At 45.2% G+C, this 18,570-nt stretch overlaps 1 protein-coding gene across 2 annotated transcripts; it reads left to right on the top strand.

The window, feature by feature from the left end:
• The first annotated feature begins 854 nt into the window (after positions 1 to 854).
• LOC119023580 (transketolase-like) lies at positions 855 to 17,011 on the top strand. 2 transcript variants are annotated; one of them, XM_037105638.1, is made up of 14 exons: positions 855 to 1,327; positions 3,119 to 3,236; positions 3,710 to 3,823; positions 4,694 to 4,791; positions 7,977 to 8,168; positions 8,511 to 8,629; positions 9,777 to 9,973; positions 10,113 to 10,277; positions 11,650 to 11,806; positions 12,727 to 12,857; positions 13,293 to 13,376; positions 13,526 to 13,619; positions 13,736 to 13,858; positions 16,194 to 17,011. In XM_037105638.1, the coding sequence occupies exons 1-14, from the start codon at positions 1,221 to 1,223 to the stop codon at positions 16,379 to 16,381; spliced, it is 1,887 nt and encodes a 628-aa protein (XP_036961533.1). In that variant the 5' UTR covers positions 855 to 1,220; the 3' UTR covers positions 16,382 to 17,011. The 2 variants fall into 2 exon arrangements, with proteins under 2 accessions (XP_036961533.1, XP_036961534.1); XM_037105639.1 differs by lacking the exon at positions 855 to 1,327 and adding an exon at positions 2,530 to 2,678.
• Positions 17,012 to 18,570: the final 1,559 nt, after the last annotated feature.

The raw sequence follows: 18,570 nt of genomic DNA, 5'->3' as shown, positions 1-18,570 counted from the left end.
TTTTATACTGTAGTTGCATGTTGTGAATGAAGGAGGCGACAGTGACGATAAAAGATCCTTTGTGGTCCGATGGAAAGTTGAGCCAAAATACAGATAATGAGCTGAATTTTGTCCATGATTTCAGTACCATAATGTTTTATGTAACTGTATGTTCAGAGTGTAAATTCATGTTACTTGAGTAAAAGTCTTTAAAATACCTAAAAATAAATTAACTTAAGTATCAAAAGTACAAATAAAAGTGAATTATATTTATATGTATGTAATGACTGTGTATTATCAGGCGATTATCTGACAGGCAGATTGTTGGATCCAATATTCACAATTTTTCTGATTTGAATATAGCTTTGTTTGGTTGGTTGGTTGGTTGGTTGGTTGGTTTGTCAAATTGTCTTTAAAACATTTGATTTAAAAAGATGTTACTCCTGATGCTCTGATGCAGCATGCAATCTGCAAAGTGACTCGTAACTAGGAAAACATTTGCCTCCAAAATGCAGACGAGTTGATGTATAAAGTAGCAAACATAGCAACACATAAACACTCCAGTACATTAACTAAGAGTAAAATCACTTAGTTACATTTCATTACTGGGGAAAAGGTTCTGCTTTGAGGAAAGGCTGAGAAAAGACGTGGGTCTGAATTGAAGTTCTGTGTAAACAGTTTATGTCACGTCCAGTTTAATTTGGCTGCATATCAGTGAATGTGTGAGAGTCACTGGAACTGAAGTAACTGACTCATTTAGTAACGCTCGGCAGCAGCAGTCAGTGGGAACGTCCTGCACTAAATTCATGCTTTTTAATCACATGTCAAGCAGTATTTGAGTTTATGATTCGTGCCCTGATCATGGAGTGTGCGCGGTGTGTCCCTGTCCACGGTGCGCCTGGCTCTCTGCGGTCGTGTGCGGGGCCTTGGTCTCCAGCCCAGAGCCTTCCTGCTATTGGCTGTGCTCAGGCGTGGGGTAACTGTAGGCTCCTTTTAGCCCGAGATTAGCCATATTCATAGGCTTTGCCTGCGAACACGCCCCCTCCCTCCCCTCCCCTCCCTCCTGTGCCTGTCAGGTTCAGCACCGCCGTCCGTCTCTTTTTAACCCCTGCCATCGTCCACTGCACACTCGCCGCCTCCATTCCTGGGACATCGGACCGGGGACTTTAACTCTTAACTCCACTTTATCCCTGCTTGTGTGTGTGCGTGTGTGTGCGCTCTCCCTTGTTGCTATCGGACAGATGGAGGACTACCATAAACCGGACCAGCAGACCGTGCAGGCGCTCAGGAACATCGCCACCCGGCTCCGGATCAACTCCATCAAGGCGACGACTGCAGCGGGCAGCGGGTAAGAGGAGGACACGGGGAGATTAAACCGCGCCGGAGACAGAAAGTAGTGCGATTACTGTCCTGGGCCAGTCACCTGTCTGTTTAGAGGACAAACTGCAAGGTGGGGGGACAAAAAGTAGAAACGTGGGCTCTAATTTATAAACGGACTGACTGCAGAGCGGAACTATAAAGCTGCAGTTCATTGCTGTGCAGATGCAGCATATTTGCACAGAAACCGAGGAGCCTAACATTTCCTTATCTTATTGCCAACGTGCGTCGCGCGCAATTTACGCACTTCCACCCGGACTGGAGAGCCGCTCCGCGTAAAGAGTCAGTTCTGAGTGTTTGCGCTGGGATTCCCAACTCACAGGCGCGTCGAGTGCCTGCCCGCAACGCGTTTGACTAACAGGCGTGTGATGTTTCGCAGAACCGCCCCTTCAAATCGTACAACATGTATTAAATGTGATGTGGAGGCTCGTCGTTATAAACCGCTGCAGGTGCAGTCGGCGGTCCGCCCTCCTTAACCCCTTCTGCGCTCCGTTATGTAACGGAGGAGGAGCAGAGAGCGGATCGGTCCATGCGTGATCCCCGCGCAGCCAGTGCTGCGGCTCGTGGCTCGACGTGGTGTGTGGCGGCGGCAGAATGGAACCGGCCGAGGCGGACGCGCGCACACACACACACACACACACACTCACGGACAGCGACGCTGCTGCCGCTCCGCGCCTGCGTGCTCCTGTGCGGCCTGACACGCGACTGTCAAGAGGCTTTAACTTAATGCGTCCGGTGAGACCTTACAAAATAAAACGCGAATTAACAGAGATGCTGAGACGTTTTTGAGCTTAAAAATAATAATAATAATAATAATAATAAATGAATAATAATAATAATAATCACGATTCATGAAAGTGTAAATTATTTGTGTTTTTTATTATCCAAAGGCGGCACAGAGTATTTAGCGGGGCAGAGCAGCTAATTAAGAAATGTTTTCCTCTAGGTAATATAATATAATAAGATTAAAGGTATTTGATTTTCTCTGTAATTGATTCGTCGTGGCTTATATCTATGTCGGCTACCTTTCTTTAAGTCATTTCAGACATGCTGCTGCTGGTGAAGCAGCTTTTGTCACTGAGCGCGCTTAAACCTGGAGCACAGACTGTTCTATGTGACCATGTGACTTGGCCCGCGGTCGAATGATATTTGCAAAATTAAAATTCCTGTTTGAGCTTCCAAACATCCTTCATTCTACGTATTCGTCTCCTTCTGTTGTTTTTTTGTTTGTTTGTTTATTTGTTTTGGCTCATTTTTGATTATTTGGTCACATTTCAGGAGGGTAAAGGAAAAATGCCTTCAGTGGAGGAGGCCTGAGTGAGGTATTACTGGCATGTGGATTGAAATTTGAAGCAAGAATATTATTCAAGAGACCTCATCTTAACCTGTTATTTGTTGGATTGACTTTTAACAGTTTGGGACGGCACTTTGTATGGCGTGCGCGTGTGTGCGCATGAGAGAGAACATGTACAGTATATGTACTTACTGACTGTCTGACCCTGATAAACTCAGCCTGCTTTCTCTCTGTCTTACATAACTCTCTGACTACAGTCGGTCTGGCATGATTTAACCCAACTACAGTTTAAGTGACAAAGAGTCACTTTGTCCCTCTGCATCTGTGTGTGAACACTTTGCTCTGATACATCCTCACAGATGTGAGACAAGGAATCCAGAGGCACATCAGTTGGTTTGTTTTTTTTTTTGTTTTTTTTTAATCTAATGGCTTTGTGTCTGATTCCTCTCTCCCATCGTTCTGTTGCAGTCATCCCACATCATGCTGCAGCGTGGCGGAGATCATGTCTGTGCTGTTCTTTCATACCATGAAGTACCGACCTGAAGACCCCCGTAACCCCAACAATGACCGCTTCATCCTCTCCAAGGTAACACCTATACCTGCAGCGGACATCGAAGACAACCCGCTCGCTAATTATAGGGAGACACATATTTAAGATATGGTGGATTTCTAATAAATGGGCTCTGAGATGAGTTTCAAACTAAGCATCTCCTATGTCTGTAAGTAGGCCATGCATACAAATAGTAAGGAGTGATGAGCAGTGTCTTGATTTTTTCACTCATGTTAAACTGTGATTTTACGAGTGACTTGACATCTAGAAGGTGCCTGTTTGCAAATTCCAGATCTGTATTTAATTTTTTGTTCTCTAATATTTATGACGGCGGAAACTCCTACATACAATATGGGGAAAAACAGAGAAAAAACATGAAAAACAACAGGAATCTTAGCGCTTCAAGGACTGATGAGGGTTTTCCACATGGTGTCGGCGTTTCTAGCAGGTCAGTTAAACGGTGCATTTTGTCACACTCTAACCCCTTTCTTTCACCCGCGCCTCCTCAGGGTCATGCAGCCCCTGTGCTGTACGCCGCGTGGGCGGAGACGGGCTACCTGAAGGAGAACGAGCTCCTCAATCTCCGCAAGGTGGACTCCATCCTGGAGGGACACCCTGTGCCGGTGAGGCAACGTCGAGACCTGAATGTTTCGGTCTGACGGTCATTTATTCCAACAAATCAACACGTGTGCATCCACACTACATTTCTGACTTGAGGACAGTTGAGCTGTTTAATGGTTTCTTCTACCCGCTCAAAGATCACACCATCACCTTGTATGTTTCGGGTTAAGCTTGACTGCAGTTCTAGTCCCGTCCTGCACGTTGCCTTCTGTCAGACTTTATCCTCACACAGATTATTTTGGCTTTGGGGTAACCTTTTGACAGCATCTAAGAATCTTGAAATATTAATATGACGAGACCAAAGAAATGTATGTCGCTGGATGCAGCCACACTGAAGCATGCAGCCATTCGACATGTTCCTGTCAGCAGTTCCTTTATAGGACGATCTCCATCTCCCTGCTGGAAACACTTTGAGTATTTCTCACTCTACATGATGAAAATGCAGCAGCAGGACGAGACCATACAAAAAAGTTATACATCTGGCTATGATGAACAGAGTAGTGTTAAATAAATAAAACATAAATAGGCTTATGTGTTCCAGCCTCTTTGTAATCTTCGTCTTTTTCCCTCTTAAGTACTTCAGAACAAAACGTGTGTTCCAGTCGCTGCACATTCATGAATACACAGATAGCAGAATCGACTGTATGCAGGCACGAACACAGGGACAAAGATGTGTCTGTGTGACAGAGAGGCTCCGTCCTCGGCTCCTTTCTCTTCCGGCGCAGACATTAATGACACACTGTGTTCACACTGCAGCCACTGTCCTGACAACATGACTTCTTCATGCTTTTTGTGTTTGCAAACTTGAGTTTGGAGTAAGATGCATGTTTTGGTGCGTGTGTGTGTGTGTGTGTGTGTGTGTGTACTAACAGAAGCAGCAGTTTGTGGATGTGGCCACTGGATCTCTGGGCCAGGGGCTGGGAGCTGCCTGTGGAATGGCCTACACTGGAAAATACTTTGACAAGGCCAGGTAACAAACACACAAACACACAAACACACAGAAACACACAGAAAATGCCCCTGAGGAGAAAGCGACCTCATGCAGCGACTCCTCAACATGCACGAGACACACACGAAGCAGCTTGCATCTGCACACATTAAGGTGGACGGTATGAAATTATGCATGACATAATGTACGCCGCAGCGAGCCCTGCTGACATGTGACATTTCCGCCTGCAGCTTTGCATCAAACTGTACCTGGCAGGCTCGGTCTGGGTTGACATTCAGGCAGCCACTCCAGGAGAGCCAGGAGAGCTGAACTCTGATCAGTTTCACCTTCAGATCTGGGATGAACGAGGGCATCTGCTCAGAAAAACAGAGCGTGGTCACAGAAATCAGTGATGGGGATTAACCTGTCTCTTCACAAAGGTGGAATCCAAATGCGGGGGTTGAGATTAATTCCGTTTTTTATTTTATTTTTTTTGTGCACTCCTGCAGCCGCAAACACGTTTGTCTCACGGTAGATTAACGGGCCAGAAATGTGAGCCGGGTCGGTCTCTAGTGTGGTCTGGAAAAAACCACACGGGTTTTCAGTCAAACAATAGAGAGCGCGAGATGCAACCCATTCCTATTCATGTTTGCACAGAACATGGATGTGACACAAAAGCGTTCTGAGCTGAACTCTGAATTTCAGGGAGCACGTTTTTCTGAAAGGACAGAATGGAGGGGAGATCGTCTCATAGGCAATTTTGTTGTTTTTACGCACAACAGACGCACTGAAACAGGCAGTCGGGGAGCGGCGTGCTCGCAGCCCGAGTTCGCTGCCCTCGATATCTCTCACTCTGCATTCTGTGTGCACTCGATTGTTTCTGCTCTAATAATCACACATGCAAGAGCACAGCCCCCCCTCCACCTCTCATATCTCTGCCTCGGCCTTTACCCTCATCCTCTCTCCGAAAAATGTACAAAATCCACGGTTGTGCGTCTGTTGCATCTTTATATGCACAGAAGATAATGTTGTTTTCACCATGCGTGTAATTGTTTGAGCCTGTAGAAGGCCTCATGCGTTTCCCCTGCGATGCTCGGAGCAGCTTGTCGGGCTAATTCGCTGCAACATACCGACTCACGGCTGCATCGCCAGTTTCATAACATGATGACAAAATCTGCTCAATGGTGCTGTATCGACCACTCACAGAATAATAGAATGTGTCGTATTTATAGTCCATTAGTTCTCAAATTATAGCAGGAAATGAATTCTACGAACAGTCAAACACACCCCTCAGCCTCTCGGAGGGTGTGTTTTATTAAAATACAATACATGAATGACCCCGTCAGATACATTTATCAGCAGGGCTGAGACGAGACTGAATAACTGACGCCGTTTATGGATCCATGCATGACGTGACTCTGGTTCAGTACTCAGTAAACACGTAAAGATGAGATTATTGGATCAAACACATGCAGCATTCCTCCTCATGCCCGTTCAGCATGCGGCTCAGCACCAAGTGTATCGACTGGAAGCTTTCTTCTTCGTTGGTTTTGAGTTGGCAGGGTGTAGCGGTTTCGGGTGACACGAGTAGGTGTGAGGTAGGTGTGTGCGTGTTCGTGTGCCAGTTGGAAGGGTTTTGACCGTTTTCAAGGAGAGGTATCACCTTGGCTTGATCTGCTGCTCCCAGCTGGCAAAGAAGCACGCACACCTCACACCTCCGGGGGGGATTACTTTACCTCTGTAGCTCTAAAACTTCCTCCACCTGCTGTACCTGTATTGGATGCCCTTCAGTGTGTGTGTGTGTGTGTGTGTGTCTGTGTGTGTGTGTGTGTGTGTGTGTCAGTAGTATCACTCTACTCTTGATCAATGTTGATATCACCTTATGGGCTGCAACTAATTCTTATTTTCATTATCAATCTGCAGATTATCATGATTACTCTTTAAGTCCAGTGCTGACAAATGTGCGGCTATAAGGTTCAACATGTTTCTAGAGGGGAAAAAAGTTAATTAATTTTTTTAAAAATCATATAAATCCATTTTAGTTTTTTTTTTTCCTACAATGCAATAGGATCCACCATTACATTTCAGTTTTTGCCATCTAATTGAATATCTTTGGGCACCTCTGGTTCAGCCATAAAATGTTCAAAAAAAAAAAAGTGAAAAGTGCTCATCACTATTTCCCAGAACCCAAAGTCTTATCTTCAAATTACTTTTTTGTCCAACCAACGGTCCAAAACCCAAAGATTCTTCATTTAATTTCATCAGTGACAAAGAAAATCAGCAAATCCTTACTTGTACGCAGCTGGAAGCAGCAAATGTTTGACATTTTTGCCTGATAGCTGACTGAAATGATTTATTGTTTATCAAAATGGTTGGCAACTAAATTGTGTCGGTCGACTAATCAATTAATCATCTAATCAGCCTTGAAGGAATGTGCAGCTTTATCACAATCTGCGACTTTTAACTCCGATGCTAAAATGACTTCACAGCGTGTTTAACGCAGCTACTGAAACAACTTCATCATGCATATGCACATAAAGGGGCAGGTACAAACTAAATGCCTGAGGGCAGGTATGTTTTTATATTAAGTAAAAATGTGAAAACAAATGTTTAGCGTTTAAACTGACATGAAAATAACCTAAACTTTGTCTATTAATATGACAGACACATTTCAGAACCTGACCTGCAGGGTTTACAGATCAGTTTGACTGGTAGCATTCATTAACCCCCTCCAGTCTCAGATCTCTTCTTCTTTTCTCTCCTTCTCTCCATCTCCACCTCTGTTTGGAATTTCTCTCTTCTCTTTCTTCCTTTCCTTCCTCCTCTCTTTTCTCTCTCTCTCTCTCCGCCATGTGTTCTTTCTTTGGGCCCGAGGTTGGAATGCGTGGTGTAATGTGGCGTGTCTCGGCCTATCTTCCAGCTTTAATGAGAATGTGTCTATTTGACTGGAAAGCTGTCAGGAGTTGTTACGCCCTGGGAGCAATGACTGAGGGTGATCAGAGCGCAGCGGGGAGGGTGGAGTGTGTGTGTGTGTGTGTGTGTGTGTGCATGCATGTGTTGTAGGTGTGAGGGTCAGCTGTCACATTGAGCCTTATAGGAGGAATCAAAGGACAGGGAGGATGTTGCACAAGGATATAGAAAATAATCTGCTCTAGTATCCATTTGTATCTGTCGATCAGTCGGTCTTTATACATTCACTTAGACATAAGATCTCTCTCTCTGTGCAGCTATCGGGTGTTCTGCCTGCTGGGTGATGGAGAGATGTCCGAGGGCTCCGTGTGGGAGGCCATGGCCTTCGCCTCATACTACCAGCTAGACAACCTGGTGGCCATCTTGGACATCAACCGCCTGGCTCAGAGCGATCCCGCGCCACTGCAGCACCATGTGGAGAAGTACCAGCGACGCTGTGAGGCCTTTGGGTGAGCAAGGGGGAAGTAGGAGGGTGAGGAGAAGGGATGGCGGGCGGCTGTTGGGGGACATTTAAAGCAGTGCATGTCGTCCCTCCGTCCAGCATATTCAGGGCATATGATGTGAGCTCAGACTTCTAACTGGCTGCTTTGATTTAGAGTAATGCAGCGCTGTCAAAAGGGAGGTTAAAGGTTATGTTGGTTTTAGGAGCCTGCACGAATTCCAGTAGGATTATTCCACTAGGGGGGTTAAAAAACGGTACCCAGAGTTACATTCATTCAGGGGCCCAGAAGTCATAGCGAGATGCGCCTGCAGCACGGCATTTTAAAGTTTGATCTCCTCTGTTTTCCCAGCTGGCATTCCATCATTGTGGACGGCCACAGTGTGGAGGAGCTGTGTAAGGTGCTAAGTCAGCCCCGCCACCAGCCCCTCGCCGTCATCGCCAAGACTATCAAGGGCAAGGGCATCCCAGGTACAACACTCAGGCACGCGCACACACACACACACACACACACAGTGATCCACAGTGTGTGAGGCAGATTTGTCCTGATGTCTGGAGTTTAAGTGAAGTTCTGACATGTTGTGTTTCCTTTTGGTTTAAAGGTGTTTCATTTAGTTTTGGGGAAAACACAAAACCATTTCATATTGTTTCACTTTGTTTATATTTGGCGGACCCTGCCACCTTTCTAGCTCCAAACTGTTTTCTGGGGACCTTACTGTCCTCTGAGACCGGCTTGTTTTTTGAGTTATGAAGTTTGTATTACTTCCTCATTAATATTGTAAATATGATCATTCTGAGGTTGAATTTATTCACCAAAAACTACACAGTGCCCTTATAAAGAAGTAAATATCCTGTCATTATTTTGTGACATCCTGCATTTGTTGCACCAAAAGACTGACGAGGTAAAATGGTGACAGCTTACTGAGAATAACATTTGCGTTTGAAGCTTTTCTTTACGGCCCCACGGGGACCCTCCATCAGAGCAGAGGGGCCCTAACTCGCTGTAATCCAGGCAGCGCTTTGGTGCTTCGGCTGCTGCTGCTCCGTAATCCCTCAGAATGTGTAGGAAACACTCGCAGCAGCATCCCATTGTGCCCATGTTGTGATAAGTCAGAGGGGGAGTGTGTGTGACCACGTGTGTTGGTGAAAGGTAAAAAGACAGTTGTTGTAAGAGCAAGGTGTGTGTGTGTGTGTGTGTGTGTGTGGAGGAGTGTGTCTTTGTATTCACAAGGCTGTATCACAGTGTTGTTATAACCCCGGGGCCTCTGGATTCTGACCTTTTTACCATTGAAGTTGCCTTTTGTGACCCATTGAAGTGGACAGTTGTTATGAATGTGACAGCTGACCAGTGGCTTATTGCATACATGTCTTAAACTGCACATGTATGTAGAGATAAGCATTCAGGATGGGTGGAGGAATTCGGTTCGTATGTTTAGGGGGGTCCAAAACGTTGACTTGTGCAATGTTACACATGCACAGTTTAGTAGAGGATTTTAGTTATTTTACTCATGAATAAAAGGTTCATAATTTCCCCTCTGATTGTCACGTGTTACACTGTAAAGCAGCAGCTCTCGTCCTCAGTCGTGTCTTTTCGTGTCCGTCCTTGTGTCTTCTTCAGCCGCTGAGGATAAGATGGGCTGGCACGGGAAACCCCTGCCCAAAGACATGGCCGATAGCGTGATGAAGGAGTTGCAGAGCCGCATCGTCAGCTGCAACAAGCGCATCTATCCCGCCCCGCCCAATGAGGACGCGTCACCTGTCAGCCTCCGCAACATCCGCATGCCGAGCGCGCCCAGTTACAAACCCGGAGACAAGGTATGATGGGTAGAGGCGGACCAGTTCAGACGCTTTGAGTCGGCACACCTTGCTTGGTTGTCCTTTATTATGTTCGTAAATCTGTTTTGTATTGGTTCTGGTTAACTGATCGGTCGTGTGTTTGTCCCTGTGTGACCAGATTGCCACGAGGAAGGCGTACGGCATGGCTCTGGCCAAGCTGGGCCGCTACAATGACCACGTGGTGGCTCTGGATGGAGACACCAAGAACTCCACCTTCTCCGAGCTCTTCAAGAACGAACACCCCAACCGCTACGTGGAGTGCTACATCGCAGAGCAGAACATGGTAAGAAAGAGCCATTAGTTCTCCGGTTAGACGGCTGCAGAGGTCCAGAACTAAAACGGCAAACATTACAGCTGCTTCTATACTTGCTTCTTTTGACAGTGTATGACACGTCAGATCCATTTTAAATCCCAAGTTTTAGCATAAAGGTCCATTTATCTCCCCTCTGATCTTTGCTCCTTTGCCATGTCACTGTCTACTTTAAGGTATAACTGCATTCGTTAGCGGTTTTGCTGTTGCATCATCGTCCCCTGAGCAGCATTAACAGCGTTCTTCTAGTGTTCGTGTCCCAGTTTTTATTACAGGTGCATCGTTATGACTCCTTGAAGGGGTTCCTCCCACACAGCAGCAGGCCGATCAAAACAGGTCACCGTCTGTGGGGATTGAATATCTGCCTCGTCATGAAATATGAGTGTCATCATGTCTTGGTGCTCTGTGGGCCTTTCAGGGGTTTTTAATAACAGGAAATGCTCAGTGTGTGCTGATTACTACTATACTGATGAACATGAGGTCCTTCTCACGCTGCAGCTGCATGAGTCTGAATGAGTAAAAATAATTGCATTCATTCTGATATTTGCAATCTTAATACATCATTGTGACATATTTTCTGCTGGTTAAAATTCCTCTTCACAGAGGATCACATCATAAAGAAATGGTTCATTCTGAACACCATGAATGAGTAATTAGCAGATGCATAACATAAAAAATACTCAATACTTTTTTAAAGACGTATTTGCACAAAACATAGAGGCCACAGTTACAATCACGGCTGAACTTTGAGCTAAACGCTGACAATGATAACCTGCTGATACTAAGCAGGTTTAATGTTTACCATATGCTCCCTCTTAGTTACAGTTCAAATATTTGCTAATTACCACCAGTATTAGTTTTACGAGATAAAAAAAAACTCCAGCAACACTTGTAATACAGAGAACAAATGGTCACATGCCAAAAAACCTACATTGAGACCTTTATAATCCCCATAAGTGTTGCTGTGATTGTGACCTACTCAGACCTCTTCCCTGCTCCACATAAGTGATTTATTTTTAAAGCATTTATTCATAAAAGTTTTGGACAAAATGAAATTTTGACCTGATGTTGGCCAAAAATGTCAAACACAAGGTGTTGTTAGAGGAAAAGTCCAGGACTGAAGTAGCGGAGCTATAAAATCCTGGTTCTTTTAACTCTGTTAGAATGATGAGATGTTCAGGTGCTATTGTACATTACAGAACTAGATGTTTTCCCCTTTCTCACCTTGCCGACTTACCTGCTTCTGTCCTCATAAAAAAAGAATAAACAAAATAATCTGACAAGTCATTCTGTGTTGAATGAGGCTTTACTGAGCCATCCCTCTCGTTCCTCCTCTGTCCCGCAGGTGAGCGTGGCGATAGGTTGTGCCGTGCGGGACCGCAACGTGGTGTTTGCCAGCACCTTCGCCACGTTCTTCAGCCGTGCCTACGATCAGCTCCGCATGGCCGCCATCTCTGAGAGCAACATCAACCTCTGTGGCTCCCACTGTGGAGTGTCTATTGGTCAGTTCCCGTCTCTCCTTTCAGCAGTCGTGACCTGGCTGGACTGACCTCTGACCTTTCAGTGTTTATTTATTTTGAATTTCTCCTCTCCAACAACATCTTGTCTGCATCATTGTTATACGGTACATTTAAGCAGTTATGTTAACTGTACCTCGTGATTGTGAACAATCTTGTGTGCTGCAACTGTGACTGATGTTTACAACTTATAATTATTTCAAAGTGTTCTAATTAGCTCTACCGCTCTTCTAATTGAAGCCGATCACAGATTCAGTACCTTTGACCCATAATATGAAGGAGCTGCGCTCATTATGACCCTCACTGTGACCCGCCTTTCCTCTCACTGCACCTTTTTTCTTAAATCCGCTCCGGCACAGTTCTACCTTTTGGAGTGATTCAGCCCACTGAAGAATATTAACTGCCCTCAGTGCATGTCAGACGAAAACCAGTCAGAGCTAATCTTTAATAGTTGAGCCAGCCGTCTCTGTAAGATATTTCATTCTCGATATTGTTTTACTTCATGTTGTTGCTTCTGTAATCTCACTGCAGTGGGTTGAACCTCTCCTCTGTATGTCCTGGTCTTAATTTGACTGAATCCTAAAAACCTTTTTTTTCCCCCCCTTCCATCTTCTCACCTACTCCGTTATTCTGTTGTCCATCTTCTTCTCCTGGTACCAGCACTCCTCCTCCTCTTCCTCCCCCTCCCTGTCTCTCTGTGTCACGGAGGTGATGGCAGAGCGGCCTGATATCTCTCTCACCTCCTCCTCCTCCCCTCTCTCCTTCTCCTCCACCTCTGCAGGTACATTGCATGCCCACCTCTTCCAGACTGAATGCATGCCAGTCTTACCAGAACGTATTTCTCCAGTCTGCAGCAAACATGCGGGTGTTCTGTCTGTTTCATGCTCATGTGTGTGCACATTTAGGTGAGGATGGACCCTCTCAGATGGGCCTGGAGGATCTGGCCATGTTCAGAGCCATCCCCACTGCAACCGTCTTCTACCCCAGCGACGGAGTCTCCACTGAGAAGGCTGTGGAGCTCGCTGCCAACACAAAGGTACCGACAGTCACCTGTAATAACAAAAGAAAAATACCAACAAAATAATTCCTGGATAGGAAAATACTGGAGGTTTATAGCAGAGAAAAGGTTAGACATCATATTCAGTTGAATGTAGTATTGCTGCGATAGTGGAATTTCTTTCTTGGATGCAGAGATCCTTGACAGATTTTTATGCAAGTTAGTATGCTAACTCCGCTAACACAATGCATATATGTCATGACGTCAAAACGTCTATTTCTTCACATTCTCTTGATTATTTTAATACATTTTTTTTTAATGTTTTCATCTAAAATTTTTACATATTGCACCTTTTAAAAGGTAAACATAATATGACACTGATAATCAGTAACAACTTTTACTTTTTTTGCGCTTGTGATCCTAAAAAAGTACAGAACCGTGTAGATCATTTCTGTTTTTGTTTTGTTTTTTCAGGGATTGTGTTTCATCCGAACAAGCCGCCCGGAGAACAACATCATCTACAACTGCAATGAGGACTTCCATGTTGGTCAGGCTAAGGTTAGTCCTCATTTTCCCAAGCCAAACTATTTGTGTATTCCTCAAACTCATGCTCCTTTTTTCCTTGTTCAGTTTCTTATTATCATTACCACCAATGACTAGTCTGTGTCCAGAGTCCACATATAAATGTGTCTTCGCAATCCACTCAGGTTGTGTACAAAACCAATGATGACCATGTGACCGTGATCGGCGCAGGAGTGACCCTCCACGAGGCTCTCGCCGCTGCTGAACAGCTGAAGAAAGGTACAGAGAAAGAGCGCAAGAAACATGAGACAAAAGAAAACCAACCCCCGCCAGCATAAATGTATACAATCTATCAGACTGAGACGCATCCTCCTCCCTCCTCTCTCCTCCAACAGAAAGAATTAACATCCGCGTGATCGACCCGTTCACCATCAAACCCCTCGACTCAAAGACCATCATCGACAACGCCAGGGCCACCAGGGGACGCATCATCACCGTGGAGGACCACTACTATGAAGGTGAGGTGACATCGTTTACCTGTATGTACCTACATAACCTGACCTGTCCGGTGTCCGTAAACATTTAAAGGGCCATTGCACTGCACAGATCTACTGAACCTGATGATCACGTCCAATTAAAATCAGCTTGCATCTATGTGGATTTGAGTGCATTCGCAGGATAATTTGAACGACCAGGAGAATTCGTATGCAGCCGCTTGCATGTTTGTGCTGCTTGTGGATCAGCTCATGAAAAAAAATGCCCGGAGCAGCAAAGGGACAAAGGTCTGCCTGCAGAAAAAGGTGGTATAAGAGGGCTGGAGGCTGAAGAGGAGGAGGACAGCGGTGTAGAGACTCTGTGCGTGGCAGAGAAACAACGTGATGGTTTTGGGTGAGAAGAGAGAGATGGATGATATACAAAAAGGTGAAAAGGATAAAGAAATGACAGGATATGGGGGGGAGGAGGGAGAGAGGGTGTAGGGGGAGGAGCTGGGAGAGCCTGTCAGTGTTTCTTAATTTCAGCGCCGGCCTTTGGGCTCTCGCTGGCCTACATACAGCACCAGCATGACAAAAACGACTGTCCACAAATTTTGCTTCCTCTCTCTCTCTCTCTCTCTCTCTCTCTCTCTCGCTCCCCCATCTCTCTTCTTTTGTGTTGTTACACGTTTCGGTCGCCCCACATGTAGCTGCTTCACACACCTTTGTGCGGATGAGCTGTTAATGACATGCAAGTGGAAATGTGGCGCTATGTCTGTGTGTGTGGAAGCTGCAGATGTAAAGTTAAGCTGTCCAAGAACATGACGTTTTAAGTGCTTGTGTATGTGTGTGTTGGCACTTGGGGGTGCGGGGGAATCAAGCGGTATCCAGGGAGTGGAGGGTGTTGTGGCTTACAGACGAGTAAATGTTGTGCGAAGTGTAATATCTTTGTCAACAGAAAGGATCTCCAGACCTGCTCCCCTTTCTGAGGATGTATGTATTTATTCATAGGGCTGCACAAATAATCAAAATATTTAAAAATCAAAATATGTGATGTTTCTGATGAAGGCAAACATTTTTTGGACAGATATAAGAAAACATGTTTGTTTGGTCCAGACCTCAACAAATACAACAGTGGTTTCAACGAAAATAAAAAATTGTGAATCACATTGAACTAGAAATATCTGTCAAAATGGTTGCATTGTTTTTCCCCCATATTGTGCAGCCCTATTATTTGCCCTTATCAAGATTAAATGACTGTATATCTTAAGAGTGTCAAGGAGCCACAGAGGAAAACCTCCTGGCAGCAGAAAACTGAAGATGCCCCTCGTACAGCGATGTTTCATTTCTGGGTGCAAACCAGAGTGGACCAAAAAAACATCAGCACACACCAGGACATGACTGAGACTATTTTATTAACTCTTACATTCAAAAGAGCAAGGAGCAAACTAAAGCTGGCACAAACCTGACCCAAATGATCGATGACTTGGGCTCCATATAAAGCAAACATTATAATTCTACTGTGCTAATGTTTACAGCAATGGAGTGTTTCGCCATTTTATACAAACCGGTGTGGCAGATTTATTTCTTAGGCGACATCGGATCTGAACTGTTCGTTTGCAACTTGCAACCAGTTTTACATTTTAAACCCTCACATATACATGGAAACATCTTATCCTTAACACATTTTTCTGAACTTTCTGCACCACCTTACGCTTCTTTGTTTATGTTTTCATCAGCCACGAGTAGCTCTTCAATTTCCATTGTGTTCACGCTACAGTAATAAAGAATTCACACAAAAAAACCTGACAATCGATCATGTGCACGCAGGCTTTTTCAATGTAAAATTCTGTCATTTTTCAAATGATGATACAAAACAAATTCAACGCATGTACAGATACTTTATTTCCCATGCACTCATCAGCCGCCGGCTAATACATCAACCAAAGGCTGGAACAAAAGGTAGCAGAGGAGGACTAAGAACCTGTAATGACTTTGTCTCTCCTCGGCTTTCACGTTCACTCAGACAGAAATGTTTGAGTGGCAGTTTAGAGTGAGAAGTGTGAGAGAGAGGGAGAGAGAGTAGGGGAGGGTGGAGCGAGCGGAGAGTCTTGAGGAGGTGTAAGTGAGATAGAGGAGGAGAGGGAGGGAGGGATGGAGGGCGGCGTCACTCCTGTCAGTCCACATCACATCACTGCAGAGCTCAATCGCCCATGGATGAGTACCAGAAGGGTGGGAATCATAAGAAGGAAATGTGGAAGAGAACAGAACAAATGAAAGACTTGGATGTGATCATTAGGAGAAATTCTAGAAAAAATAAATTGGGTGAACTGACCCTTTAAATCAGTATTTCTGACTGTTCTTTATCCCGATTCCTCAGGCGGCCTGGGCGAGGCAGTGTGCTCGGCGGTCGTGAACGAGACCGGCTTCACCGTCCAGCGCCTGGCAGTCTCTCAGGTGCCCCGCAGCGGCAAACCCAACGAGCTGCTCCGAATCTTCGGCATCGACCGCGACGCCATCACTCAGGCGGTCCGCAAGGTGCTCAGCAACTCTGCCAACGCCAAGTAAGAATGTCGCGGCTGCAGACGCAGCGGCAGGGAATGGTAACGGACTCCGCGGGATCACCACGGAGACAAACAAATAAGCCAACACTGAAGGAGGGGAAGCACTTCTGGCCCACTCACGCTCTCCTCCTCACAAAACAATCTGAAGCTTTGGTTTGAACAAAAAAATAATAAAAACAAAAACAGATTACATGATTTTTCTCTTTATCTGTCTTCAGTGTGTTTTTGAAACCCCAGATTTTTACCCCATGAGTTTGTGAGTTCAGTAAACCCACCCCTCCCCTCCCCTTCACACACCCACACCCACACCTCCACCCTGTCACCCCTACCTACCTCTCAGAGAAAGTTCTGGTACTGCTGTAGTGTCTCAGTAAAAAGCAGTGAACGTGGTTTGGAGTAAAGTCTTTTTTATATATATATCTCTCTGTGGAACCCCTCTCACTTCCTTGACACGGTGCTTTCGTTCGTCTGCACCCAGTACGACTTTGTAAAATCCCCACCCCAGTAGATCCAGCAGGGTGTGGAGAAACTCTGTTTTTTTTGGTCTGTTTGAGCACTGACTGTTTTTAACCCCTTTTGACCCTGACTTGGATTGGACTGCTTCACACCAATAAAAGGGATTGTTTCTTCACAATATCTGTGTCTGAGGTCTTTCTTCTGGCTTGTGGCAAACAAGGGTCAACTCACACAGAGAACATTTAACAGAATCTGCTTTTATTCAATTTTGACACCATCCCAGCGGCTCATAGTCTGGAAAACAGTTAATTTAACGATTGCATATTGCCTATGAGAGCATAAAAAGTAGCTAAGGAGAACAATGTTATACCTCCACCACATCCACCAGCTAATTGTGGCTAAAGGATCTGAAATAATGGTTGTAATGAGAGGATATAGACATAGATGTAAGTACAGGTAAGTAAGAACAGCACATTGCCTCAAACTAAGAATAATGCCCTTCAAATGTAACACAGGTTTTATGTTTGGGTTCATCAGCCCTGAAGACGTTTTTTTTTTTCCAATCTTTAGGGACAATCAGCAGAAAATGTCTCGTCTGTCCTTTAGACTGCCCTCTTATATAAACATATACAGTTCAGTGCGTAGAGCTCGGCCCCACCTTTACACAGGCTTTTCCTCGGTTAGGTTGATGTTTAAGTGCCTAGCTGTAGTCTGTCTCACCACGCAGGCCCACACCCACCATGTGGTGTGCATTTTTAATGTGTGTAAATAATTGAAAGGCCTATTGAAAGATTCACACGGGCTGCAGCGTGCCTCTGTGGCCTTCATTTCTGTCCTTTAATTCAGATTCAGTCAGACCGAGCTTTGCTGTTTGGCAGCGTATCTGTATTCACAGTTACAGTACGCTCCTCTTTGTCCCTCTTGTGTCGCTCTCCTGTTCTTCAGCCCTTTGTACTCTGTGACTGACCGAACTCCAGCCGCTCGCAGACGATTGGATGTGATATTTGGGACGACCTTTGACCTCACTCCTATAGCGCAGCAGGAGTCTGTCTGCTCTTTGAGGTAGACATGGTGTGTCAGCTGTGAGTGTGTGTGAGGAACAAAAGTAAAATGGACCAACAGACTGTGTGTGCGCACACGTACAGTACATACACATGTTCATACTGTCTACATACAGTAGGAGCTGACAGGCTGTCTGACGGCCGTCTCTGCATATGTCTGTCTATCTGTCAATCTGTCGTATGGATTCTTCTCCGCTAATGCACGCACGAACCAACACACACACATTGTAGTGCATATGAACACATGTGGGGAGGCTCACACACCTCCTGTCAAACGAGATTGTTGCTACTTCAGTGCACTCAGTCAGCACATGCTGTGCATGCAAATATGCAAAAATGTACACACAAAACATGCTCCTCCTCCCAGCACACACACAAATTAATAACATACTGTCTGAACATATACACGCTAACTACGTACTCATCCATGGGAACTCCACATAGTCCTTCAACATTCATAAAAGCACATGAAAGTAATATATATAGTATGATGGGAGCCTAACGTTTCTATAACGTGTGTATGACACTGTCGCTTCCTCTTCATATGTAGGGCCAGACAGTGCTACAGGGTTCTCCACTCCCTTCCACCTCACTGAGCCCCCAACCCCCCCAACACACACACACACACACACACACACACACACACACACACACACTAAAATCTACCTCATGGCCA

The sequence above is a fragment of the Acanthopagrus latus genome, chromosome 7 (assembly GCF_904848185.1).
Source record: "Acanthopagrus latus isolate v.2019 chromosome 7, fAcaLat1.1, whole genome shotgun sequence".
Lineage (NCBI taxonomy): Eukaryota > Metazoa > Chordata > Actinopteri > Spariformes > Sparidae > Acanthopagrus > Acanthopagrus latus.
This window is presented reverse-complemented; position numbering and strand designations above follow the sequence as displayed.

What these genes read in the sequence shown, in the direction of transcription:
- LOC119023580 (XM_037105638.1), top strand. Translation starts at nt 1,221, where the DNA reads ATGGAGGACTACCATAAACCGGACCAGCAGACCGTGCAGGCGCTCAGG. An exon ending in ACGACTGCAGCGGGCAGCGG is followed by an intron (nt 1,328 to 3,118) that starts GTAAGAGGAGGA and finishes GTTCTGTTGCAG; the next exon opens with TCATCCCACATCATGCTGCA. An exon ending in CAAGGGCAAGGGCATCCCAG is followed by an intron (nt 8,630 to 9,776) that starts GTACAACACTCA and finishes TGTCTTCTTCAG; the next exon opens with CCGCTGAGGATAAGATGGGC.